Below are 27,117 nucleotides of genomic sequence, written 5' to 3'. Positions count from 1 at the left end.
TCTTTAATTTTGAAGACTTTATGTGTTTTAAAGATACTTTGATTTTTATCTCTTTTGATGTGTAAAAGTTAAAAAATTTATTGTTAAGTACTTTATCTTCTTAGTTGGTATTGTAAGTGGGATTTTCTGTGACGGGTTATTGGTTGTGTACATGGAAGCTGTTGAGTTCTCTTTGCTAGTTTTATTTGCTGCTACTATCACTGAAGTTTTCCTTTAATGTTTGTTTTTTCATTTGTTTGTTTGCTTATTTGTTTTTTGGCCACGGCCATGGTGCACAGCATGCAGGATCTTAGTTCCCCGAGCAGGGATTGAACCTATGACCCCTGCAGTGGAAGCACAGAGTCTTAACCACTGGACCTCCAGGTAAGTCCTGTTCTTTTAATGTTTGGATCTGTTTTATCATTGATTATCTAGGGCTTTCAATGTATACCATCATGTCATCTGGAAGAGAATTTAACATCTTCTTTTCCAGTTCATATGCCTCTAATTGATTTTTCTTATCTAACTGAATAAGCTTAAACCTCCCATACAATGTTGACTAATATTGTAGACAGTGAGTATCCTGATCTTAATAGAAATACCTCTGATATTTCTTCATAAAGTAATGTGTTTTGGCTTTAGAACTAAGGAGGGTGTGTGTTTGTGTGTGTGTATGTGTGTGTGTGTATGTATTATAATCATTTTTAAGAAACCCATCAGTTTCTGTTTGCTTAAGTATTTTAATTAAAAATGGGTATTGAGGGCTTCCCTGGTGGCGCAGTGGTTGAGAGTCCGCCGGCCGATGCAGGGGACACGGGTTTGTGCCCCGGTCCGGGAAGATCCCACATACCGCGGAACGGCTGGGCCCGTGAGCCATGGCCGCTGAGCCTGTGCATCCAGAGCCTGTGCTCCGCAACGGGAAAGGCCACAACAGTGAGAGGCCTGCGTACCGCAAAAAAAAAAAAAAAAAAAAAAGGGTATTGAATGTTGTCAGAGGCTTTATCAGCATCTATGGAGATAGTCATATGCTTTTTCTTTATAAATCTATTAATATGATGTATGACATTAATGGATTTCCTAATTGAACCAACTTTGCATTCTAGGATAAATTCCACTTGGTCAGCATGTATTACGTTCTTAATTTGATGTTGTATTTTGTTTGCTAATATTTTATTTGCTATTTTTGTATGATAAGTGATATCAATCTCTATTTTTCTTCTGACCAAAGCTTTAAATATATCTGATGAATCTTGGTATGTAATGTTGTTTTGCCATTTTAAAAAATTTGTGGTTTAAGTATTTCCCCTTTTACCTAGAAATCATTTAATAAATTTTTAAAAATTTATAGTTGGAAAGATCTTTTTGGTTTTTATTTTGTTAATTTTTTGGTTTAATTGCACTGTGATCATAGAATATTGTTTATAATGTTAATATTTCTTCTTTGCGGAACTTACTGATGTTTCAATTGTGACGCAGTATTTGATCACAGAGAATGCATTCATGTGCCCTTGAGGAGAAGGTATAGTGTCTGTTGTCAGAGTGTGGAGTTCCCTACAGTTCCATACTGTTTACCTTGTTGAGTCTCTGTCTCCTTACTTATTTTGTCACTTGGTCTGACTTGTACTGACGGTAGTATATTACATTCTCCAATTACTAGTGAGTTTTTTTCTGTGCCTCTTTGCATCTCCTGTAGTTTGTGCTTTATAAAGGTGTTGTTTCTGTTACTTAGTACATAGATGTTCATACATTCATTGTGAACCGCAGCTTAGTATTAGAAAGTGTCTGGCTTTGTCAAATCTGATGCTTTTTGGCTAGAATTAAACTTTTTTTTTAATTAATTAATTTATTTATTTTTGGCTATGTTGGGTCTTTGTTGCTGCACGTGGGCTTTCTCCAGTTGCGGCGAGTGGGGGCTACTCTTTGTTGCAGCGCGCGGGCTTCTCATTGCGGTGGCTTCTCTTGTTGCGGAGCACAGGCTGTAGGCGGGCGGGCTTCAGTAGTTGTGGTGCACGAGCTTAGTTGCTCCGTGGCATGTGAGATCTTCCCAGACCAGGGCTCGAACCTGTGTCCCCTCTATTGGCACATGGATTCTTAACCACTGCACCACCAGGGAAGTCCCTAGAATTAAACTTTGATGTCAGTGTTTCAACTCCTGTTTTTTTACTGTTTCCGTTTGCCTGACATACCTTTGTCTATCTTTAATTTCAGCCTTTTGGAATCACTTTAACTTGTTTCTCTTATTGACACATATTCTGAGTATGAGTCCTTTATCAGATATATGTTGCAACTATTTTATCCTTGTTTCTAGTCTCATTTTTTACTTCCTTAATGTCTTTCGAAGAAAATCATGATTTTGAACTTCTTCTGTGTGACACTGGAGTTTATTCATTTTCAGTTCTGTGGAGTATTCTGTCATATGAATGTGCCAGAAGCATCCCATTCTGCAGCTGATGGTTATTTGGGTTGTTTCTGGTTTTTATTATTATGCACAATACTGCTATGAACACTCTTGTACAAGTCTTTGTGTGCAAGTGTGCAAGTTTCTTTAGGGTGTTTAAGTGTGGGGTTGCTGGGTCATAGGGTGTGCCAGGTGGTCCCTGATCGTTTTCCACGGTGATTGGTTCCACATAGGCCCCTCCAATGTGGTACACAGCTCCAGTTGCCCCACATCTTGGTCAGCATTTGCCAGGCTGTTTAATTTTTGGCTAATCTGCTAGGAGTGCAGTTATTTCACGCTAAGGTTGAACAGGCATTTCCAAGATTATTAATTAGGTTAAACATCTCTTCCTATGTTTGTTGGGTATTTATGTTTCTTGTGAAACATCTGTTCAAGTCTTTTGCTCATTTAACGTTTGGTGTTTGCTTCTTTATGTTATTGATCTGTGTCTTTATCTATTCTGGATACAAGTCCCGTGTGGGTTTGTGGCAAGTGTGGAGTAGTGAGTACTTGTGTTCACCGATGGCGGGCATTTTGCCACATTTGCTTTACTTCTCTGCCTGTGTACTTGCATGTAGCTAGACACAGGTCGAGGGTTTTTTTTCTGAAACGTTTGAAAACAGATTGCAGACATAACATTTCATCCCTAAAATACTGTATCCTAGGAATAAGGATACTCTTCTACATAAAATACCATTGTTTTCCCCAAGAAACTTAGCAATATTAATTCTATATTATCTGCAGCCTGTATTCAGATTCCCCCAGTTGTGGCCCCTGTTTCTGATCAGGATCTAATCAAGGTTCACACGTTGCATTTGGTCGACATGCTCTTTAGTCTCTGAATTTAGAAGAGTCACCCTGCTGTTTCTCTCCCTGTTTCTCTTGACCTTGACCTTTGCCATGAGTCTGAGCTGGGTGTCCTGTCTGGGCCCCTGGTGGGTATGTCTGGAAGTTCCCGAACGTTGCTGGCATAGGTGGACGGCGATGGGCCCTCGGGAGATGAGTGATGCAGGCTGTTTACTGCGGGTGGCCCGCTTCAAGGACAGTGCCAGTGGTGACAGCCCGGTGTCCCCTCATGAAGGAGCATTTCCTCTGTGATTCATAAACGACCTGTAGGCACAGCAGATCTCCTGCTCCCAATAGCTTTTCCCCAGTCGGGTCATTTTCCGGATCTGAGAGGTGATGCTCTCTGCTTGTACATTCAGTTCCATCTTTTTATTTCTTTAAAGTCGTGAAGCGTTATATTTCACAGACCTGAACGCTCTGCTCGGGTCCAGGTCTGCGCCTGCGGTTCCTGGTGCTCCTGGTCCTCGCAGGGCTGGGCCTCCTTGTCTGCTTTTACGAGTGTTGGCTGGGAGCCGGCATTTCTTAGGGTTTTTCCTGTGAATTCACTGAGGCCTGGGTTGAAGGGGTCCTTCTGAGAGATGCACGGCCTGCAGTTGGGGGGCCCCAAGGTGGTGTGATTTGGAGCTGAGAGCTGAGGGCGGTGACGTTCTAGAATCTCCGAGCACAGCTTTGGTTCTGGTTCAGCCTAACACTTGAGCCCATGGCCCCGGGGACCTCATCTGTAGGGGATACTCCTTCGAGATTACCCACCTCCAGAGGGCTCAAACTTTGTCCCTCATGGACCTGGGACTCCAGGTCCCTAGGGCAGCAGGTGCCCTAGGGCAGGGCCAGCTGCAGGCTCTGTGGCCCTGCCCACGCTGCACTGTGCTCCCACACCAGGGTAGTGGGGAGGCCGGGTCCCCCCTCCACAGGAGTAACCCTGCGGCTGTCCTCCGTCTGTGGGCCGGGCCTGGGGGGCTCTGGGGGCATTTGTAGCAATGGTGGAAAGGCTGTCAGACTGTCTCTCTTTTTAATTTTTAAAGGAATGTGTCTTGCAGAACCCAAAGTTGTGCTCCATGGATTAAGTTTCAGGCTCCTTTGCCCTCTGGGTGGGGGGAGAATGACAGGCCAGTGGAGGTGGGGGCAAGGCCAGCGGGGGGCAAGGCCGGTGGGCGGCCATCGTGCTCACCGCTCCGGGCGGCCTGGTGCCAGGAGATAGGATAATACGATTATTCTCAATTAGATTAATAAAGAATAATTAGACGTCATAAATCAAGTCATCATAGAGTATTGTCATGGGAAAAATATGTAGCTAGAATTAATTAGTTTTCAAATAAAGTGTTTACTTTAATTGCTTGAAATGATGGAGCCCTTAATTGCCGAGGCTTCGTCTTGGCCTGAGCGTCCGGCTGTTGTAACAACTTGACGGGTTTATTCCCTACGTCCGGGGAAAACAGTGGAGGAGGACTTGATTTCATCACCTGGGAGCTAGCCTGGTGCGGTGAGGTTGTGGAAACGCCCGTCAGGCCGCAGGCAGGTGGCAGGTGTGGGCTGGGTTTCTGCTGGGGCTGCCCAGGCCCACCGTGCTGCCTGTGTGTGTGTGCGTGTGCGTGTGTGTGTGTGTGTGTGTGTGTGCGTGAGCGCCTGTGTGAGCACGTGTGTGTGTATGTGTGTTGGGGGGCTGCACCGTGGGAGCCTGTGCAGGGGTGGCCTGTCCCTCTGTCCCCGGAGCCCCTTCCCGAAGGCCCACTCCGGCCCTTTCACTTCCCCCCTCTGGCAACTGTGTGGGCGCCTTCCCCTTGCTGTGTGCAGGCTGGGTGGGGGCTGTCCCAGAGGCCAGCAGGAGAGGCCCCCCCAGCTGCCGCAGCTCCCGGGGGGTCCGCTCCTAGCTGTCCCCTCTACACCCTCGGCCCGGCCCAGGGCCTGCAGGCAGACATACGTAGCCCTGGCTGCTTGTGAAATTGGGGTGGCGTGGTTGGGGTGGGCTCGGGGGGGCCCTGGCAGCTTCTCCTTTGGGGTGGGTGGGCCCAGCAGGCCTTACACACAGGACCAGTGATTTGAGGAAGGGTCTGTCCTCTGAGAGCAGCCCTCCAGGGGAGTGGCTGGGTAACTGGGCCCCGCCCCTTGCCCACACACACACCTGTGCCGGCCCTTCTGCCCCTTGGTGGCAGCGTGCAGGCTCTGGAACACTTCGAACCTGAGCCTGGGAGGCCTAGAGCAGCTCACCGGACGGTTCCTTGGGTGGCTGTAACAGTTGGAGGTTGTGATGAGCAGGACCGGGACCCGGCGGGCCGTGTTTGCAGCCCATGTGACGAAGACCGTGGACCCCATACACCTCTGACTTGGCTGGGAGGGCTCGTTGGGGAGGGCCCCCTGAGGGAGAAGCTGGAGCGAGGCCTGGGCAGAGGGCAGGACGAGTGCTCCCAGTGTGTGGACAGCTGGGACGAGGAGGACCCTGCCCAAGTTGGTGGGGGGTGTGGGCACTGCTGCCCTTGCCTGGGGACAGTACCTGTTGGGACAGAGGGTGCCGGGGTGGGCAGCATCCAGGGATGCTCCGGTGCCTTCCCGAAGGAGGACAGGTGAGTCATTCACGCCCTTCCTCGGTCCCCAGGTGACAAGCATGGCAGCCCCACCGCTCCCACCACCAGACCCCCAGTTTGTCCTCCGAGGCGCCCAGTCGGCGGTGCACACACTGCATTTCTGCGAAGGAGCCCAGGGGCAGGGGCGCCCGCTGCTCCTCTCAGGGTGAGTACCCCCGGCCCAGGGTGAAGTCGGGGGGTAAGGGCCTCAGGCTGCCCATCACCCGGGCACTCGCCCTTTCAGAGCCCTCGACGCGCTGTCCCCTCGGGCCTCCCCCGTGGAGGACGCAGGGACATGGTCTCCGTTAGAGGCGCCAGGCAGCTGGCACTGTCAGTGGCGGCCTCCCCACCTCTCCAGAGAAGAGGCTCCAGGGCCCTGCCACCCTCCCTGTAAGAGGAGCACGTGTCCCCTGGTTATGTGTTCAGAGCTGTCCCCTGAGCTGGGAGCTGCTGGCTGGAGCACCTGACCCACCGGCTGCGTGGTGTCCAGCCCGCTCCCCCCCATGCCCGAGCCTGACTGGAGCTTCTCTGAACAGGTCCCTTCGTGGGCTGGTGCACATCTGGAGCCTGCAGACACGGAGGGTGGTCGCCACCCTGGATGGCCATGGGGGCCAGTGTGTGACCTGGCTGCAGACACTGCCCCAGGGGCCCCAGCTCCTCAGGTGAGTCTTGGTGGCAGTGAGCCAGGTTGTGGCCTTCGGGGGGGTTCCGTGAGCTTTCCAGGGGAGGCCCTGAAGGCCTCCCCCAGCTGCCAGAACGGCCCCAACAATGGCAGAACCGGGTGACTTGTCGAGGGCAGCGCAGCCCGGGTGTGTGGGCCTTCCGGGCGGGTGCCCATTGAGAAGAGCCCAATGGACGCTTAGGACGGCTCTGTCCGAGCCCACCCTGGCCTGCTGGGGCCCCCAGGGCGAGGGCTGGGGGCCAGTACTTGGAGGAGCCTCCACTTCCCTCCTGCAAGTCGCGGGCCCTGGTGTCCTCATAGCCGCTCTGCAGCGCAGCCTTCTCCCTGGCCATGGAGCCACCTTCCTGCGAGGCAGGAAGGACTGGTCGCCAGGGTGGCACAGAGCTGAACCTCAAGCTCACCCAGGCTGATGGGGCCCCACTCCCTGCCCAGTGCGGCTGCCCCAGGGGGGACTGGGAGGCCGTGCAGGTGCCAGGGTCGTGGAACTCTGGGCTGCCAGCGTGGGTGGGTGGGAGATGGCAGAGCGAGGGGTCTGGCCCCCTGGCAGAGGAGATTGCATGTGTTGACACCATGGTGGGCCGGGACTGGGGAGTCTGGGGGCTGGGTAGCAGTGAGGGAGGGTCCTGTGGAGGTGACGGGCTGGGACCCCAGGTGGGAGGTGGGCCAGGAGGCAGCAAGAGGGCGCTGGTGGGTGAGGGAGTAAGTCAGGGGGCTTCCCTCCTTCCCCTGGAGAGGGGGATGGTGAGGGAAGGGCACGGACAGGAGGGAGCGGGGGCCACCTGGCAGCCAGAGCGACTGCTATCTGGGGCGGCCCTGACATCTGCCCCTGTACAGGGGTCCCAGCTCTCCCACCCCCGTCAGAAATCTGCCAAGTCAAAGAGGGCTTTCCCCGGCGCCCTCTGCCCCAGAACTCCCAGATGGTCCTGCTCTCCTGCTCCAGACTTGGAGCTTGGACACCTGGGCACCGTGGAGCCCAGTCCCCATTAAACAAGGCCTCTTGGGCTCCCAGTGGCTTCAAAGCACTTTTGTGTGGGACTGAAGCCGCTCCCACTCCCTGCAGGTGGCTGAGGCCCCAGGAGTCCTGGAGGCCATACCCTGGGCGTGTGTGCTTGTCCATCCATCTCAGCGCCTCGCTCCTTCCCTGCCCAGTTGCCCAGACGCACCCCTCACTGCAGGGCCCTCACGTGGCTTTGCTCTTTCCCTGATGATTAGAGTGGATGCTGTGTCTGAAGACCCCACAAGGCTGCTGGAAACTTCCTCCTGAGGTTTGAGCCGAGGTGTAAGCCCTTCTGGACCTCATGCTCCTCTGCGCACCTTGGGCTGGCCTTGGGGAGCCTCAGGCCGGGAGTTCCACCCCTTGGAGAGCTGGCTGGTGCTGTGCGGGGTGGCAACTCCAGGGGCACCCTGCTCATGTGCATGATGGATGGCGCTGTGGGGGCCCCCCGCCTAGGCAGGCGCAGACCACGCAGGTGCTTGGATGCTGCACTAGAGGCCGGGGCCCAGCTGTGTTTGGAAGTCAAGCCTCCAAAGTGGCCCTTGAGGGGGAAGGTGCCCTTTCATGTCAAGGGGCCGGAGGACAAAGCTGGGAGCCAGGGCTCTGCAGACACCCCAGCCACACCTGTACCCCTGAGGATGCACCTGTGCCTCTACAGCTGCCTGGGTGGGCTTGTTTCCTACTTCCTTTATTGGGAGGCGTGATGTACTTACAGGAAGGTGCATAAGACGAGTTTCAGACCATCTTGTCATGGGTGGGCACCTGGGCAGCCACTGCCCGCCCCACGCCCGCCCAGCGGCCTGTCCTCATCCTCAGGAGGCAGCCCCTCCACCTCATTCTTGCTTTACCGTCTGAATATGCATCTCCAAAAAGCATAGACTCATTTTATGTTTTTTTTCTTTTAACCTAAATGGAGCGACATGGAGCAGCTTCCTTTGTGTCTGATTCTGTGTTTGCGAGACCCGCCAGGGTGTGCACGGCTGCAGTGTGTTGTGTGGGTCTTTCTGTCTTATTCCTCTGGACGTGTGTACCCAGATTCCTCACCTTTCTGTGTCGGTGGAGATCTGGGTTGTCCACTTGGAGCTGTTGTGGATGAGGCTTGAGAAGACTCCCACCGGGCCTCCCGGTGCTGGGGGCCCCCGGATCCAGCAGTGGGGCTGCTCAGAGGCCACCAGTGTCCTTGAAGGGGCTCCCACTGGCCAGTCTGGGATGGTTAGGGCACAAAAATCAATGAGAACTCTGGGTGATGACCCATCAGTAACACAGGAATGTGTGAGTCCAGACTGATGGGAGGAGGGGAGATAAGAGGCGAGAGCCCGCTGTCTGGTGGGTGTGCCTTGTGGACGTGGAAGATGACCGTCTGCACCGTCTGCAGGGCTGACGGGCAGCACCACTGTGGGTGGAGGCGCTGGGTCATCTGAGGCCAGGGTGGCGGATGTCACAGTGTCTTTCCCAGAAGTGCCCACGGCAGGGGGAGGGGCTTTGAGTGAACACACCTGGCGGGCGCCTCTGTCCAGGTGATCAGGGTGGGCAGTCGGCCTTATGTGCAGTGTCATCCCCTTGCTGTCCTCCCCAAACGTGGAAATGTCACCCTGGGGATGACACGCACACACACAAGGGACAGGGAAAGGCGTGGCCCGTCCAGTCCAAGGGCCTGGTGAGCGCTGACCAGCCCAGTGTTTGTCCCGGGGCCCCGAGCTCGCCTCTCCGTGACTGGCACTGACCCACATGGGCTGTGCCAGGGTCCCTCGCTGTGGGGGAAAGCGTGGAGGTGGCGGCGCAGCTGGGCGCGTGTACAGCGTTAGCAGTTAGGGGTCCAGGCGAAGGAGGCAGGGAGCCACTGTTCTGGGGGTTCCTCAGATACAGGACAGCCCTCCCTCCCTGTGTGGGTGCCCTTGGCCGGCGCCTCTGTGTGAGAGCACGGTTCCCACTGCTGCTTCTCTCCTGAGCTCCACTCAGACACGGTGTCGAGAGGCCTCACGTTCTCTCTCTCCCGCGTCGCTGCCGCTTCAGGCCGAATGACTCCTGCTCCCCAGGGTCCAGGCACATCCTGCCAACACCAGCGGTTCTCCAGACAGAGCTGGGGTCTGGATCAGGATCGGGTGCCCTGGGTCTACCTGGGGGGCATCCATCCACGCAGCACCGAGGTCTCCCAATGGTGCAGGTAGATTCCGGGCCCCGCGTGCCCTCCTGTCCCCTTCCACAGCTCCAGGACTGGCCCACTGTCCTGTCCCCTTCGTCCCCACTGGCCTATGCTGCTGCTTCTTCCCTTGTTTGTCTGGACCTCACCCCTTGAGAGGAGGATGGGAGGGCGGTTCTGTGGGGTGACCCTCACGTCGGCTCAGCTCCGGGGTTTCTTGGGGTCAGACTGGGGAGGTGGGCTTTTGGGAGGAAACCCTTCTCATCCCCTTGTCGGGGGTCTGGAACATCTGTGGGGCTCCACCTGGGGAGTGTGTCCACGGTGTCCCACCAGCAGGGACCGTTCCCTCTGCCTCCTAGGCTCCTAGGAAATGAGTCCTGAGGCCCAGCGAGGAGCATTTCTGGTGAGTGTTAGAGCCGCGCAGTGGATAGTGAGCCTCAGGGCTGCAGATACCCCGTCCCTCCATCCTCAGCGTCCGCTCAGGGGCTCTGCCCCCACAGCTGTGCCTGGGCTGATCTCACGGGGAGGGTTTCTCCTCCTTTTATAGCATTCTACTTTCACTGGAACTCTTCTGTTTAATGGGAATTCTCCTCCCTGTGTATATATGTGTTCACTCTTGGGTCTGAGCTCGTGGAGATTTCTTTTATTCTTGGGTTAGAATTTCATTCTACCCACAACACACTGACATTTGTCCTCACCCGGGAGGGTCACGGCCCGTCTCCTCTTATTTTGGCAGCCAGGGCCGCGACCTGAAGCTGTGCGTGTGGGACCTGGCGGAGGGCAGGAACGCCGTCGTGGACTCCGTGCTCTTGGAGAGCGTGGGCTTCTGCAGGGGCTCTGTGCTGGCTGGGGGCCTGCAGCGCTGGTTGCTGGCTGTGCCGGGGAGAGGCAGCGATGAGGTGAGTGAGCCCATTCACCCTTGGCCCCTGGCTGCAGGAATACTGTGCCCCGAGCGGCTCCTCAGGCCAGCCTTGGCCTGGTCACCTGAGGTGGCCCTGGCGCTAGGGGTTGGGAAAGGGGCCCGAAGTGGCCCAAGGTCTCTGGGAGGCCCTGGCACCCAGCCAGGAGCAGCACGGGATGGACAAGGTCAGGGCCCGAGGCTGTCAGGGGCCTTGGGAGCAGGCAGGCATGGAGGGAAGCCCCAGGCAGACCCCATGAGGTCGAGGTAGGCCTCAGAGTCAGGACAGCAGGGGAGGGCGGCCTTTTGGGGTCAGAACTGGGCACTGGCGTGAGAGGTCTTGGGCAGGGCTGAGACACAGGGTGTAAGGGCTGGCACCAGGGTGGCAATCGCAGTCACAGATGAGCGGGGCCCGTCAGAGGACAGGGCTCCTGGGGGCAGTGGGTGGGATGGATCCCCAAGGTCACTGTCAGATGGAGTCTAGGCTGAGTGTCCAGCAGTGATCTGTGGCAGGGACTGGTCAGTCTGGACAGTGGTGTTCACACCCCAGGGACGGAAGAGGCAGAATCCCCAGGGGAAGCAGAGCCCAGGACGGGGTGCCGGCGGGGAGCGCCGAGGGCAGGGGGATTGGGGTGCTGGAGGCAGTGGGGGAAGGAGCCCCAAGTGCAGCAGGATGGCCTGGTGGGTGGGGGCCTGGGGGCGCCGAGAGTGGGCGTGGGCCTGGGGTACATGTGCAGGGGGAGGGAGGCCCCTGCCTACCGCCCACGCCCCGTCCTTCCCGTGTCCCCTGCTGCCCTGAGGGCCTATGCGGCGGGCGGGGCTGGGCAGGGACGCAAGCCTTGCACCCGGGAAGTTTGGCCCCCACCCAAGAGGAGTCGTGAGTCTTAAAGCAGATTCAGCTCATAAATAATGAGGCAGGAACAGGCATCTATTTGTTCATGATGGCGTTTAAGTCACCAATTAGGAGCTACATGCGATTTTCTTGCCAGTTTGCCAAAAACCTGTTAAAAGTTTTATTAACGTGAAAAGAGAGGGCTCTGCTTTCTCCTGGTGGCAGCAGCCGGGTGGCGCCGAGCCTCCTCAGTGGTGGGGGCCGGACCACACTTCCGCTGAGGTTGCCTTCCGCTTCCCCCGCCAGCCTGGCCCAAGACTGCTCGTCCCCTCTGCTTCTCTCCAGCTCCCCAGCTTCTGGTACACCACCACCCCCCTGCCCGGGAGCCACAGGTCTGGGAACCTTGCATATCCTGGGAAAAGGGCTGTTTTCCATGTTCCCACCTGGAATCAGCACCACTGGCCTGTGCCCAAACAGAGCCAGGCCCGGCCGTCTGGGTGGCCACACTTGCCCGAACCAAACATTTTTCCTTCTGGAAACAAAACTTGCCCTTGAATGCCAGGTGGAAGCATCCCGGTGTGAGGAAGGCCCCGGCAGAGTGCAGAGCCCCTCCTGGGACCACAAGGACCAAGGGGCACTTGTTCTGGATGCCAGCACTGTGCCCCCTCTCATGGCGCCTAGCCCAGGCCTGGGCTGCCCTGGTGTCGCCCTCACTCTGGGCCACTCACCTCTGCCCGATCCCCCCGCCCTCGCGTCTCTCCTCACTGCCACCGGAGGGGTCTTCCTGAGCCCCCAGATCAGGGGTGGGGGCATCCCTCTCTGACCCTGGACCCCGCTCCCCCATCGCCCAGCAGCTTGTCCTCCTGACGTAGTGACGTTTTAGGAAACTGGCATCGGAGCAGAAATAGGAAGGCAGGCATCCAGCCCCCAGCACCATGTTCCTTGACCTTCTAGGTCCCCCGCCTTGGCCGGGACGGGCTTGGGTGCCTGAGGCCCAGCCAGTCCCCACCCCTACCTCCCTCCCGCTGACTTCGGAGGACAGAAGGGCTCCGAGGCCCCCTCCTCTTTGGTTTGCTCGGTCACTTCTGGGCCACACTCCATGCCACCGCATCCTCCTGTACCTCCTTCATTTTGCTGGAGCTTCCCCTGAGCTTCGTGGGTGCTACAGGAACTCCTTTTAGCAGCCTCTAATTCATGGCGGGATGACGCTCACGTCACTTAGGTCCTTTTCCGTCTCTTTGGGGCAGTGAGAACGAGGTGTCTGGGGTAGGTGCTGGCCCTGCAGGCAATGTGATACCGGCGGAGGGGGCTGTGTGTGCATGTGTGCGGGCATGTGTGTACACGCATGTGCACGTGCGTTAGTGAGAGCAGCAGCAGGGCTACACCCGTTCCACACTGTGTATTTACACCTTGAGTTCACCCTGGGGTTTCCTCCTGGGGGTTCTGTGCCCCAGGTGTCAAAGTGGACCAGCAGGTGTAGGTTCTGTCCCCTCGATGCCCCATCACGTCTGGACCTCAGACTCCTCATCTGCAAACCTGGGGCTGCCCCGTGTCGACGAGGGGTGCCTTGCAGCTCTGCGGTGCACACACTGTTGTTGGTGGAGTGTCCCCAGGAGGGTGGCTGGAGCCACCAGGTGGGGACATGTCACCCAGCCAGGCGCAGGAGGGGCTGTGTCAGCATCAGGCGACACTGAGCACAGGCCGCACACGGTGGAGGAGCAGGCGCTGGGGCCCCAGGTGTGCAGGTCTGGGTGCCATGCGACAGTCCTGGAGGGCTCAGGGTCATCCACGTGTGGGGCCCGACAGGGAAGGAGTGCCAGGAGGAGGGCGGGAGGCCGAGTGAGCTGAGTCAGCACCGTGGGCCAGGCCGCCTGCTTGGCCAAGAGGTCAACGCAGAGGAGGCCTGAGGTAGCTGCAGGGCAGTGACACCGCTTGAGGGACCTGCCAGTCACTCATGAGTGACGCGTGCATTCCACACAGCCCGGCAGTCCCCGAGCCCAGGAGCCCGTGGGTCAATGCGGGAGGCACGGCCTGGGTTCCCGAAGGCGCAGACAGGCCCACGGTGGCCGGGCTGAGGCCTCAAGAGTCTCCTGTTTGTGCAGCACAGACTTGACTTGGCTCTGGCCCAACTCAGCTTGTTTTCTTACTGTCAGGTTCAGATTCTGGAGATGCCGTCCAAGACGTCAGTGTGCTCCCTGAAGCCCGAGGCACAGGCCAGGCTGGGCATGCCCATGTGCCTGCAGCTCTGGCAGGTAAGGCCCAGCGCCCACCAGCCACGCCCACCGACCACACCTGCCGGCCACGCCCGCCAGGTGTGAATCATGCCCATTAGGGACTTGGTTCCTCATCACCTACGGGCACTGGCCCCTGGGAGGCGTGTGCACAGCGTCCTCCTCAGCCTTGGTGTCCCCAGCCCTCCAGCCCTCCTGCTGCGAGGACGCCTACAGACCCTTTGGGGATGCCGGACTCGTCCTCATCTTCGCAGGGCGGTGTGGGAGACAGCGACCCCCTCCTGGGGGAGCCACATGCTCCCCTCTGGTCTGCTCACCGGCACGGCCTGGCGTGGGGCCAGGAGGGGGTGCTGACTAACCCTGCAAGCCTGCACGGCCCCTGCGTCGCCAGGATTAATTTTTGTTACTTCTTTGCCTTGTTGAGGCTGGAGTGGGCTTAATGTGCTGGCTTTCCCTGCGGCCACACTTGGAATTTCTGATCCACGCCATTTCCTTCTTTCTTGGCTGTTCTCTCTGATTAGAGAGGGTCTGGAGGCATCTCCTGAGGCTGCGGCAGAAGCCGGGGGGCAGCGGAGTCACAGGCCTGAGTCCCTGCAGGATGGGTTCTGGCTCTGGGGCTGAGCGCGAGGCCTGGGAGGGACCCTCCTGACCAGAGGGGCAGCTTCCCACTCCCAGCGGTCAGCACCAGCTCAAAATGGGCGTCTACTCCTGGGGGCAGCAGAGCAGATGGTCCGGTGCATTCATGTGGAAAGAGTCTCGGCAGCGTCTTTACAGCTGCAGAAGCCATGGGGAGCAGGTCACTGACCAGGGCTGTCCCGGACCGCTGCCTGGGGCCTGTTTTTCAGCTCCGAGCAGCTCACCTGTGCCTCCTCAGAGCCACCCCGGGCTGCCTGGGACCAGGGGGAGGCCGTTACTGCCCCTGCTGTGACTCTCCATACGAACCCGGCCAGGCTCGCATGGTTTGGAGGTGTCTGTGCCCGCAGGGTCCCTGGGCCCAGCTCTTGTCCCTCCAGGGCCCTGCCCTGTCTTGCAGTTGGTGTCCCTGCCATCTCTGAACTGAGAGAAGCCCATGGGGGAGGGGCGTGAGGAAGTGGGGGCTTTGAGACTCACCTGGATGGCAAAGCTGCTGGTGCCAGCAGGCAGGGTGGGGGGGCGCCTGGAGGGGCAGCGGAGGCTGTGGAGGTGGCCTGGTGCTCACAGGCCCCGGGCGGGACGGGGCTGCATCCGCTCACCCTCCCTCCCTGGAGATGCTGTCATTGCCTAATTGTGTAAGAATTCCATCAGAAAAATGTGCAGAAATGGGATGTACAAACTTGTCAAGGTAATTGACGTGGTTGACAGAAGGACAAATCGAGTTGTGTTAGTTGATACAGATCCAGCGCAAAGCATCCTGTTAAGAAAAGACTATGCTGATTTGAAATGTCCCTTTATTCCTCGCCAAGCCTGGAGGTCCAGGTTATAGCTTATTGATCTGAGTGTGGCAGAGTGGCCCAATGTGGGATTCCTTTCTGAAACATTCAGAGATTTCTTGTTTTGCTCCTGAGAGTGGATGGCTTGTGTTATTAGAATGATTGTCACGTAGGAGGTCAGAAGTTGTCCACACCAACCCTCAGAGCAGGTCCTCCAGTGTCCCCCCCACGCCCCCAGCTAAGGGCTCCCCGGGGAACCTCGAGGTGCTGGGGGGCGCCTCGGGCTGGCACACCTGGGGTGGGGACGGGAATGCAGAGTGAGCAGAAGTCAGCCTGGCACCAAGGGCGTGGTCGCCAGAGGACTGAGGCCCCAGAGCCCTGACCCGCCTGCAGGGTCTATCCTGGGGGGCCGCAGGGACCCTGTGTGCTAGGAGAGAAGGTGGAGGGGCCTCAGTGCAGGGACAGAGCCTGGCACGGGGTCCTGTGGCTGGTCTGGCTCCTGCCCTGGCCGCCCTGTGTGCCTGCACAGGGGGCTCAGTGGTGTGCAGCCCCCGCTCCAGCCTAGGCACTCAGAGCTCCCAGACCATAGGCAGTGGGGGAGCCCTGGATGCAGGAGGAACATGCGGGGTGGGGGCTGGGGAGCAGGCTGGGCCAGGCAGTGCGGTGGGAAGCTGGTGGGAGGACACATCAGTGCCCCAAGGGGGATGGACCCAAGGGGGCCCCGGCAAGTTCCTCACAGCTGCTTTCTTGGACTCCTCCTTGCTGCTTGTTTTTGGGAGCACATGTTATCATCAGAAAAAAGGGCTTGTGGGAGGCGTCCTCCAGATCCCAGAGCTGGTCTGTACGGGGCTCCCCTGGCTCCCCTCACTCTGTGGGGCCCTGAGACATACCCCTCACACCAAGCACGGCGAGCTCTGCTTCCTGGGGTTCAGGACGTAGCTAGCGTCCACTCATGTTAGACACTCACGGTGTGCAACACCTGGGCATGGAGCCCCTCTGGGTGGGCAGCGAGCTCCAGCAGGTGGGCCAGGAGGGCCCGCCTGGGTGCTGTCGGCCATGCCTAGGCACGCGGCTCAGCACCAGCCTTGCCTGCCAGCAGCGGGTCCCCATTGGAGCTGCAGGCGACCCTGGAGGCAGCCTTGCTGGCGGCCCCCAGGCCCTGTGCTCACCGCTGGCCATCCAGGGTTTGAGGGCCGCCGGCTGAGCTCCTGGCCTCGGGAAATCCTCCGCTGGCAGGGGGCGCTTGGTCGTTTCTGAGCCCTGGGAGCTCAGTGGAGAGCAAAGGTGCTGGGTCCTGGCGGCAGTCCCGGGACTGGGCACCAAGCACGGGGCGGCCGCTCTCAGTCGGTGCCAGGCCGACCCAGGGTCCCCATGCTCCCCTGCAGGCGGCTGCACAGCCCTCTGACCCACGCCCTCATCCATCACGCGGCTCGGCCGGCAAGGCGCTGACTCTGCAGCCTTGACGGTTGGGGGGCTTCCGCGGCGACGTTGACAAAGTACAGAAGGTTCATTTTTCATTGAGACGGAGCTCGAGATTTTCTTTGGCCGGCAGTTCTAGACAGGTGGCCGGCCCCGCCCAGGGGTGGCCGCACGTCTTGGCCGGTGGGAAGGAGTGGGAGGACCAGCCAGTGTCCCAGACCCCGATGGCAGGCACCCCACCCAGCCCGCACTGGCCCCAGTCTGGGTGTCGGCCCCCTGGGGGTGTGCAGACCCCCCAGGGCTCAGTGGGGAAGGCAGCCTATCTCAAGCTCCTTCTCCTCCAGAAGGCCCGGGACCCCCGAGCATCCCCCAGCTGACAGCGAGCTGTCCCCGCAGGCTGACTCCAGTCCCCGCCCTCTCCTCCTGGCTGGCTACGAGGACGGCTCAGTGGCCCTGTGGGACGTCTCCTCACGGAAAGTGTGCAGCCGCGTCTCCTGCCACACGGAGCCCGTCATGGGTCTGGACTTCGACTCCCAGGAGGCCAGGGGCGTCTCAGGCTCTGCGGAGAAGGCGCTGGCCGTCTGGAGCCTGGATGAGCAGCAGGCCCTGCAGGTCAGTGGGCCAGGCCCGAGGTGTCATTTATCCTGCTCTGCGCCAACAGTCTGATGGGCTGGAACAATATTTAGGCATGAAGAGGACTTGTGGCAGGTCCGCAGTTAATTAATCATCGGACCCGGCGCGGGCGGGCCTGGCGGGCGGCAGTAGAGGGGCTGGCGCTCGTGAGCCATTCACAGGGTTTGGGTTTCCCTCAGACCTTGGCTAATAGCGGTCACGTTTCGTCCATCTAGAGGAAAGGCATGTAGAATCCAGGACTGTGCAAGCCTGTTTGCAAAACTCAGAGGAATTTGGTCAGTAAGGAACTGATCAATCAAAAAGAAAAAACCCCAAACCCTACATGGAGAAATCCCTTAGTGAGGCCCCTGTGGCTGTCTGCAAGCTGCCCGGGGGCAGTGGGAGGGCCGTAACGGCTCAGTGGCTTCCCACCACGTGGCTGGGGGCCCTTCGGGGCCACATCTGGGTGCCCAGTGCTCAGCCCTGTTGGGAGGGGGGGATGGAGTTGGCCGGGAGGGGAGCCTCCTGGCCAGGCCTCAGACGGGTGAGGTCCTGGGGAGTGAGGTGCTGGGTGTGCCCTGTGCCTGTCAGCCCCCTGAGGGTGGCCTGAGTGCACACTGGCTTCTGGGCGGGGGCGCCCCCATTAGCCAGGAAGCCTCAGAAGGCTGAGACCTGACCACGGCCGGCTCTGTGAGCCCAGGTCTGGTGGGGGAGTGGGGCCCCAGTGGGGAGCCGTGTATCCCACCTCCTGGAGCTCTGGAGGACAGGGCCTGTGGCTATGCCCTCTACAGGGGCTGCGTGGTCCAGGCTTCCCTGCAGACAGGAGACCACAGGAAGAGGGCATCTCTCGGGCCCTCCCCAGATGGGAGGCCTTGCCCAGCAGCCCGGGGCCCCCACAGCCAGGGAAGAGGCTCTGTGCACTTGGGTGGGTGGGAGAGGGCAGGCATGGGTGAAAATCGGGAGAGACTGCCATGCCCAGCGGACATTGCCGTGCCCTGGGTGCAGGATAGCAAGGGGCAGGGCTATCAGGGGTGGGTGAGGGGTCCTGGGCAGGAGCTAGGGGCCAAGGGCAGACTCAGCAGGGAGATCTTCCATGCGGCAGCTGGAGGGACCGCTCTAGCTTCCTAAAAAGCACAGTCCATGGGAGGACCAAGCTAGAACCAGAGCGAGTGGCCATGGCTGCAGGGTCTGGGAAGGGTCCTGAGGGGCGAGCAGCCCTGTGGAGTCCCGGGGACGGGGGAGGGAGAGGGAGGGAGGGGTCATGTGACACATGAGGACAAGGCAGGTGTTCCAACTTCCTTGGCATCACCTCCTGCCCCCCACGCCCCCCCCCCCCCCCACTGCAGACCAGCCTGTGCCACGCTCGCCTGACTTGCAGTAAAGCAGCTTCCCGTCCGTCTTCCTGTCCGGTGTCCCAGGGAGTCCACAGAGGCCCTGCAGGATGGGGTCAAACAGGCCTCCCCACGGGGCTGGGGCCGGCTGTGGGGGTGGAGCTTCTCCAGCCTCCATTCCAGAGGCAGCATCTCCAAGGCCTTGAAGTCCTGGATGTGGGTGGTGGGAGTGGAAGTCACCATGGTGCTCATCTTTAGAAATGGGGCGGAGCCACGTGGTGCTGGGTCTTCATGTTCTGAGCCGTCAAGGACACAGAGACTGGCCAGGTGGGCATCGGGGTTCCCCCCACACCCTCCTCTGCTCCTGCCTGGTGGGAACCAGGCAGCGACCCCCACCCCCATGAGGTCCAGTGCTCTGTCCTGCTGTGGCTTCAACTTCAGCCCAACTTTGCAAATGCCTAGAGACCCAGGTGGCTCTCCTGAGGGCCCCACTGACTGCAGTGCCCCCAGGCCCTGCCCCCAGGACCTAGGAAGAGGCCCCTCCTGCCGTCCTGGCCCAGGTCGACCTGGTCTCCCCTGGCCTGTTGGAGAAACAGCTGCAGGAACTTCAGACTTAAATTTATGGGGCATGTTCCAGCTCAGAGCTGGAGGTTCACTGTGCATATGAATTGGAAAGTCAGAGCATAGGGAGGCCAGGCCAGCCGGGAGGTTGGTGGAGGCCGTGCCGCGGCGTGCATCCTACGAGGCGCCGCTCCTCCCTCCGACTGCCCACTGTGGCCTCGCTGGAGACATCCATGTCCCCAGAGGCCCAGACACCTTCAGGTCCTGGAACGCAGGCCTCAAGGAGGAAGTGTCAGGGCCTCGAGGGCCTCAGCGTCGCGGTGTCCGCAGGCACCTCTCCCTGGGCCCTCGGTGCCGCAACTGGCCCTGAGGCGCTGGCTGTGAAGCCACGTGGGCAAAGATGTGCCTTACCTCGCGGCAGCAGCTCTAATGAGCCCAAATCAATCTCCCCGGGCGGGTGGGCGGGCGGGCGCTGCAGAGGCGCAGATGGGGCTCCTGCGTGGAGTGAGGGTAATGGGAACCAGATGGGGCCGTGCTGCGCGCGCATTCCTGGCACCTGAGGTCATGTGCTGCGAGAGCCACTGGTGGCCGGGATCCTTCCTGGAGGGTCCTGGTCCGAGACGGGCTTGGCCAGAGGCCGCGGCGGTAACTGGAGCCTTCGGCCACCCTCTCTAGGACGTTGGACGCTCACCCACCTGTAGGGGCTGCTCGCTCTGCTCCCCTCGAGCCCGGGGTCTGGGCCTTGGCTGTCGTCAGACACAGGTGGTGTACAGACCTGCCCTCCCTCCCACACTTGGGGCAGGGTCCACGGCCTTGAAGCAGGGGCTGATTTACGGCCAGCGGTATTTCTAGGCCCTGAAGTAATAACTAGGCCCCCACCCCAGCCAACCCAGGCTGGAGTCAGACGACCACTCCCCCCCATCACGCCCACGGCTGGTCGGCCAGGCGTCCCCTCCTCCCTGCTGCGTGGCCGTTGCCCGCCTGCTCCCCAGCCCTGCCGGGGGCTTCCCTCTAAAGTGTCAGCAGCTGGTGACACTTGGGCTGGTGCAAGGGAGACCATGGGGCCCCGAGCTGAGGAGCTATGGGCACAACACCATCCCCACCCCCACACACACATATCTCAGGACACCATGGGCGGGGCTCCGGCCGCCTTGACCATACATGGGTGCTGTGGGCCCCGATAGGACTGGTCTCTTCCAGTCCAGGTCCCCACTGAAAGGGCCTTGTGCCTTGATTCTGAGCTTCCAGGAGGGGCTGCGAGGGTGGGGGCGCATCACTCCTGTCCCCTTTCCCCTGGGCCGTCCTGGGCATCTCAGCCCCCCCCAGGTGGCAACACTGGCATGGATGCGCTCCGCTCCGCACCCGACTCGCAGCCAGCCACACAAAGACCACTGCTCAGGCTGCTCTGCAACTTCCCGGCCACCACCTGGGCTCCCGGCTCCACCAGCAGACAGCAGATTTGGGGAGCCCTTTACTCCCTGGGAAACATCCCCGTTGTTAACAAATCCACCTTGAAGCAGGGCCCCGAGTGGGTTCCGGCGCACCCACTGCTCCGAGCCCAGGGCGGAGTTCCTGGGAGAGGAAGAGTCGGGGGCTGTGAGTCACCTTGTCCTTGCCCGTGAGTTGGGGCTCAGGCTGACGCACCCCTGCTGCGGGCACACGTGTGGGCTTTGCCTTCTCATGCGGGCATGGCTGCACCAGCTTCCAAGGGAGGGGGCGGTGGGGGTGAGGGCCGTGCTGGGCACCCACCCAGTGAGTGGGTTATGGCTGCTTGTGTGCAGCACAGACAGGAGGCACTGAGCCTGGATTCCTCTGGACAAGAGCACTGGAGTGGCAGAGAGCGCGGGACATGCGGGGATGCTGCTGGTCGCCATGGACGGAGAAGGGGCCCGGGACATCACGGGCCTGGGCACTGGACAGAGGCCGCAGGAAGGCAGGGCAGGCGTGCGTGTAGTGGCTGGATGGGTCGCCGCAGGGGCACTGCCCATGTGCTGGCTGCACTGACCTTTTTCAGTTGTTTGTGATTGCATCCCTGTTTTATCTGCAGGACTGTCCTGTCCATTCCTGATCAGGCTTACGTTTGTTTTCTTTAAACATCTTTTCCCCATTTCCCGTCTACCTTTCTCTTCCTCCCCTGAGTCCTCCAGGCTCGATGTGCAGCTCTGACCGGGATTCATCACACTCACTTCCGGGCGCCCGATTTTTCTTTGTTCTCTGAGTGCGGAGCTGATCAGAGTGTTTTTATGTTTCCAAATGTTTGATTCTTTCCCCAGTTATTTTTTATTTCTAGGCTTCTAACTTGATCCATTTGTGGTTGGAGAACTAGTTCTGAGTGATAGCAGCTCCCTGAAATGCCAGTAGGTTCCTGTGGCCCCCGTGCTTGGAAAGAGGTATTTCTGCTGCCCACCACCCAGCTGCGCCTGCCCCTCAGGCAGCCGTGTGGTTCACGTGGGCCACGTGGGTCGAAAGCCATGCCTGCCCCGGCCTCTGGGGGGTGCTTTTGCTGGGTCCATCTTGGTGACTTTCCTGGGTCCTGTGTGTTCTTAGTCTGCATTTTGAATCTTCCTGGGGGGTTGAACTCTTGTTATCTCTGGGAAGGATTTTTGCCTGAAAGCCCATTTCAGCAGCGCTTCACATGGCTCAGGCCAGGTGTCTTCTGGCTGCTACTTCCTTCTGTAGCTTTTTTCCATCTTTCACCTTCAGCCTCCCTTCACACACAGGCGTCCCCCTCGTGGGCCAGCCGCGCACACGACCTCATTGCACGGGTTCTGTTTTGTCCCGTGCGCGCTGCCTGGCCGCCTTGTCGGGCCCTCTAGTGGGGCTCTGCTTTTTCATGCTTTGCGACAACCTCTGCCTTTTCTCTGGAGCACTTGGTTGGCTTTCTTCGTGTGCTTTGAAGACACGTGGTCTCCGGTGACCCCCGTCTGCTGGGGACTCGTGGCGTCTGGTCCCCACTCCTGGTCACCTCGTGGGGCTTCTCCTCGGCCGCTCCCAAGACGTTCTTTTTATCTGTGGTTTTCAGGGGTCTGGCCTCCCTGAGAGACATTGTCCCATGGCCCTCGAGGCTCTGGTCAGTTTTCTCTCTTCTTCAGGTCAGATAATGTCCATTGATAATGTCCCCTAGTTTACAGACTTTTAAAAAATAATAATTTCCGGCTTCCATGGTGGCACAGTGGTTGAGAGTCCGCCTGCCGATGCAGGGGACACGGGTTCATGCCCCGGTCCAGGAGGATACCACGTGCCACGGAGTGGCTGGGCCCGTGAGCCATGGCCGCTGAGCCTGCGCGTCCGGAGCCTGTGCTCCGCAACGGGAGAGGCCACAACAGTGAGAGGCCCGTGTACCGCGAAAAATAATAATAATAATAATAATTTCCAATCTGCTGTTAAGCCTGTCCTACACATTTTTCACGTCAGTTATTAGCTTTTCAGTTCTACATTTTCTATTACTGTGCCTTTTTTTTTTTAACAAAAGACTCTATTTTTAGAGCAGTTTTAGGTTCACAGCAAAATTGAGAGGAAGGTACAGAGATTTCCCATATACCCCCAGCCCCCCCACTATCGACATCCCCCCGCAACAAGTGGGACATTTGTTACAATCGATGGAACTACACTGACACCTCATCATCACCCAGAGCCCTTGGTTCACATCAGGGGTCACTTCTGGTGATGTACATCTTATGGGTTTGGACGAATGTACAATGATATGTGTCCAGATGTGCAGTGGTGTCTGTTTGTTGTCATTTGCATTTCTCTAATGACATACGATGTGGAGCATCTTTTCACATGCTTAGTTGCCATCTGTGTATCTTCTGTGCTGAGGTGTCTGTTCAGGCTTTTTGCCCATTTTTAAATTGGGTTGCTCATTTTCTTAAGAGTTCTTGTGTATTTTGGGTAACAGCCCGTTATCAGATGCGTCTTTGCAGATACTTTCTCTTAGTCTTTGGCTTGTCTTCTTATTCTTTCAACAGTGTCTTTACAGAGCAGAAGTTTCTAATTTTAGTGAAGTCAGGTTATCAATTGTTTCCTTTATGGATTATGCTCTGGTGTTGTATCTAAATACAAGGTCACCTAGGTTTTCTCCTGTCGTCATCTAGGAGTTCTACAGTTTTGCAATTTACATTTAGGTCTTTGGTCTATTTTGAGTTGATTTTTGTGAAGGTGGCAGGTCTGTGTCTGGATTCATTTCTTCTCATGTGGACGTCCAGTTGTTCCAGCACCGTTTGTTGAAAAGGCTACTTTGCTCCTGTGTCAAAGGTCACGTGTTTATGGGGGTCCATTGCTGGGCTCTTTTTTCTGTTCCACTGATCCGTTTGTCTCTTCTTCCACCAACATCCATGGTCTTGATTCCTGTAGCTTCACAGCAAGTTGTGAAGTTGGTCCTCCCGCTTTGCTCTTCACCTTCACAGAGTGTTGGCTGTTCTGAGTTGGTTCTGAATTTCCATTTCTCTGCTAATAGATCCTACCCGTTCACTCATCAAGACAATTTTTTGGTAATTATTTGCATTTTCTTTCATTTTTTGGAACTTATTTAAATATTGCTTTAAAGTCTTTGTCTGATATGTTCTACACCTGTGCCGTTCTGGGCTGGTTTCCATTAACTGCTTTTTTTCCTACTCCTTTGGGTGTCTAGTAATTTTTGTCTGTGCCAGACATTGTACTGATGGAGATGGAGACTGGATTCTCTTACTTTGCAGAGCAATCACTCTCAGCCCTGCGGCTGTTCACCTGCACCATGGGCTTGGCTTCCACTCCGTCAGGCAGTATGTGGGGCCCAGGGTCATCCCAGGCTCCTGTAATGCATGGGACTCACCTTCCAAACTGTACCTCCCCTTCGCACTTGTGGGGCTTGGTTTCCAGCTTCATCATGGTTGGCCAGAGTAGGCCCAACCAGGGCGTGATGCCTACCCTGCAGCGCGGCCACGCGGGGTCTCATCTGGTCTTGTGTGGACACACAGATGTCACCCTCGGCTGCTGGGTCCAAGGTCACTGTTGATCTCTTGTATTCGTTCCCTTTAACCCTGCAGCAGCCACTGGCCGGCTAACCTTGTGTGGTGCCCTGAGTGGGCACAGCCCAGCCCTCACAAGGACTCGTGGGACCCACATGGCCTGCAGTCCCTCCCCCAGCCCCCTCTATGCTGCTGCCTCACCCCACGGGTTCCAGCGGCCCCACCCTCTGATCACCTCCTTGGCTTCACGTGGCCGCTGTGCTCCGCCTGGACTTTGCGGCCAGACATTCCGCGAGCAGAGAGCTACTGGGCCTCTGGGAGGCTCCCCTGTCAGCTGCCCTTCCCACCGGTGTTGGTGCCTGGATGCAGTCACGCAGTGTCTTTTGTCCAGTTGGTGGTTGTTGGCAGCACGCGGAGTGGTCTGGCACCAGCTGCCCATCACAACCACCTCCTGTAGTCCCAGCTTCATGAAGGGTGTCTGTTTGTCTGCTGAGCAGACATTCGCGGCTTCTCGTTGTGAACTGTACACACTCTGTTGTTGTCAAGTGTGGGCAGTCTGTCCGAGTGCTCCCTGGTCCCCAGGGTGGGCCCTGGCTCTCGTCTGCTGGCTCCCGGGGTTTCTTGGCCAGTCATTCGTTTGGTGTCTCTCACGTTCACAGCACACATTTGGCTTTAACTTTGGAATCCAGTCCAAAGTCTGTTGAGTATATTTTTATTCCTTTTCAGAGAAATACAAGGGCAAATATTAGGAAACGATTACACCTGGGTGGGGAGAGGAAGTGAGGTGGTTCTGTCAGCACCTCAGTGGGTGTCAGATAATCTCCGTAGAATGAGGCTGACTGTTGTATCTTCGACCCAGATGACAAAGATGAGCAGATCAGTGAACTTCACACCCGTCTCTTTTGCTGCCGTCCTGTATTTCTGTTAGTTACACAACCGGTTCTGTAGCCTTGATCCCTGTATTGTCTCAGGCCTAATCCTGCAGGGGACTACGTTCCCTACTCTCTGCCAGGCCACTTGCTGCCGTTCCCCTGTTTTCTCCTGAGAGACTGGACTTAATCTCCTAGTTCTCCAGGAAGAGCTGATGGGACGCATCCCCTGGGTTCTTACATGTTCACAAATGCTCGTCTGTTGTTCTCATACCTGAGCGACAGTTTGGCTGGATATAAAATTCTCAGGCCTCCCCTCCCAGCTTTGCAGGCGTCACCCCACTGTCTGGCCCAGACCTGGCCCAGACGTGGCTATGGGCCATTCTGCCCTCATGGTTGACTTGATCCTTTTGCCTGACAAAAGGACTAATCAGCTTTGCGTCCAATGACGTTATCAAGCGCATCTTCCTGTGACCACCCTGTAGGCTCTCTGTGGATCCTAAGACTTCAGTTTCTAGAAGCAAGAACAGATTTTCTAAACGGCAAAGTTCAGAGCAGCTGCGCGGCCTTCCACATCTGCTGTTTCTCCAGTGGCCATGCCTCTGTCCCCAGGTTGGGTCACACCTGCCTTTGCTGTCTCTTCCGATTCCCCTCGCTTCTGCAGTGTTTGCTTCTCTCGGTGCCTGTGGATCAGGCTCCCTCTTCTGGGTTTGCTCTCCTGGTTCTTGTTTTATGGAGATCATTGCTTCATGCAGTTCTGTTTTGCTGATTTGCAAAAGTGTCTGGTGAGTGTCTGGTTGCTTGAGTTTCTTTCCTCCTTTTCCCTGTGTTGTCTTTGAAAAACGAATGACTCTCCCTGAGGCTGCTCTGGCCCAACAGGAGGTGAATTTGCAGAGAAAGGGGAGCTGCTGTGGGCACACCAGCGACCCCGGGGCAGCAAGGACTTCTGGTGCCCAGGGCTGGGCCAAGATAGGATGGGCGGAAGGACGTGGCCATTTGGGTCATCACGACGATGGCCAAGTGTGTGTTGTCAACGTGGGGCAGAGCTGCCAGATGGCCCCACAATGGCTGCACATCCAGCCCCGGGCAGCCTTCCCCCTTGCATGCCACGCAGGGCTGCCCTTCCCCTGGCTTTGCTGAAGGTGGGGTTTGCGTTCCTTCTGCTCCTTCTGCTTTGGGTGCGGTGAGTTTTCGCGAGAGAGGACCCACTGACCTTGCTGCCGTCCAGTGGGCAGTGCTGCTTGGAGGCTGGGGGGCAGTATTTCCTTGGGGAGGGGCCCAGGCCGCAGTCCACTGAGGCCTGTCCTGTCTCAACCCGAGGGTCTGGCCAAGGGCAGAGGTCGCCTGTGCTGGCTCCAGGAGGTGGCAGTAAGTTGGCAGGAGCGCTTGGCTCCCTGTTCCTGACAGGGGCGTCCTGGTAGAGGAGGAGGCGTGGAGGCAGGTCTAAGAAGCCACCTAACGGTTCTCCCTGCCGCTCTGATCACAGGTGCGTGGGACTCACGTGCTCACCAACCCCGGGATCGCCGACGTCAAGATTCGGCCAGACCGTAAGATTCTGGCCACTGCGGGCTGGGACCATCGCGTTCGTGTGTTTCACTGGCGGACGATGAAGCCGCTGGCCGTGCTGGCCTTCCACAGTGCCACCGTGCACTGTGTGGCCTTCGCTGACGACGGCTTGCTGGCCACAGGGTCTGGGGATCAGCGCATCAGTGTCTGGTCTCTCTACCCGTGCACGTGACTCGTGGCTCCTTGTCAGGACACTTGGATAGCGGGAAGGTGGTGCAAGGTGTCGGAGGCCATGGGCCACGGGCCCCACTGGTCATGGGAAGAGCCGGTCATTTGGGCCTCCTTCCTGCATGGGACCTGCTCCCTTTCATGAAGCACAGCGTCTGTGCCACGGCGACTGCCATTTAAAGCATAACCAGGCCAGACACTGGGCACCAGCGACCCAGGCAAGAGGCCGACCTGGGGGTGCCTGATAATAAACTTGTTTGCAAACCTGCAGGCTTGAGGTACGAATTCTCCCAGGTGACCCCCTGCTTCCCCGGGTGATCAGAGCCCAGAGCTGTCTGTCCTCAGAGCCTCCACTGGGCAGGGTGGCTGGTCCGTCCAGCAGGGACGCCAAGTGTGGGCCCCGGGTCCTGGGCTCCTCACACCGCAGACGGCCAGGAGCTCCTGCATCACAGGGTTGAACCAGTGACAGGCTCCTGATGGGAGTGCGGCAGGGAGAGGGCCCCCGATGGGGGTGGCGGGGAGGGCACAGGGCTAGGCCTCCAGCAGGACCAGCAGGAGAAAAGAAGGGCCACCTCGTGGAGTGAGGCTGAGAGTGGCAGGTGGCTGTCCCAGTGTGGCTTCTAGGCATAAAGCCCAGCA

The 27,117-nt window shown here is 58.0% G+C and overlaps 1 protein-coding gene across 2 annotated transcripts in view; it reads left to right on the top strand.

Annotated features, from left to right (window-relative positions):
* Positions 1-26,741, top strand: part of GNB1L (G protein subunit beta 1 like) — a 44,568-nt gene extending 17,827 nt beyond the window's left edge. The window contains exons 2-8 of one of the 2 annotated variants that reach the window (XM_060028563.2): positions 279-363; positions 5,853-5,986; positions 6,357-6,482; positions 10,373-10,535; positions 13,520-13,618; positions 16,822-17,037; positions 26,231-26,741. In XM_060028563.2, coding sequence (XP_059884546.1) covers positions 5,862-5,986; positions 6,357-6,482; positions 10,373-10,535; positions 13,520-13,618; positions 16,822-17,037; positions 26,231-26,482 — 981 coding nt within the window. In that variant the 5' untranslated portion in view covers positions 279-363; positions 5,853-5,861 and the 3' untranslated portion in view covers positions 26,483-26,741. The remainder of the gene's footprint in view (positions 1-278; positions 364-5,852; positions 5,987-6,356; positions 6,483-10,372; positions 10,536-13,519; positions 13,619-16,821; positions 17,038-26,230) is intronic. The other variant, XM_060028564.2, reaches the window with a different exon arrangement.
* Positions 26,742-27,117: the final 376 nt, after the last annotated feature.

This window comes from Delphinus delphis, chromosome 13, assembly GCF_949987515.2.
Source record: "Delphinus delphis chromosome 13, mDelDel1.2, whole genome shotgun sequence".
NCBI lineage: Eukaryota > Metazoa > Chordata > Mammalia > Artiodactyla > Delphinidae > Delphinus > Delphinus delphis.
This window is presented reverse-complemented; position numbering and strand designations above follow the sequence as displayed.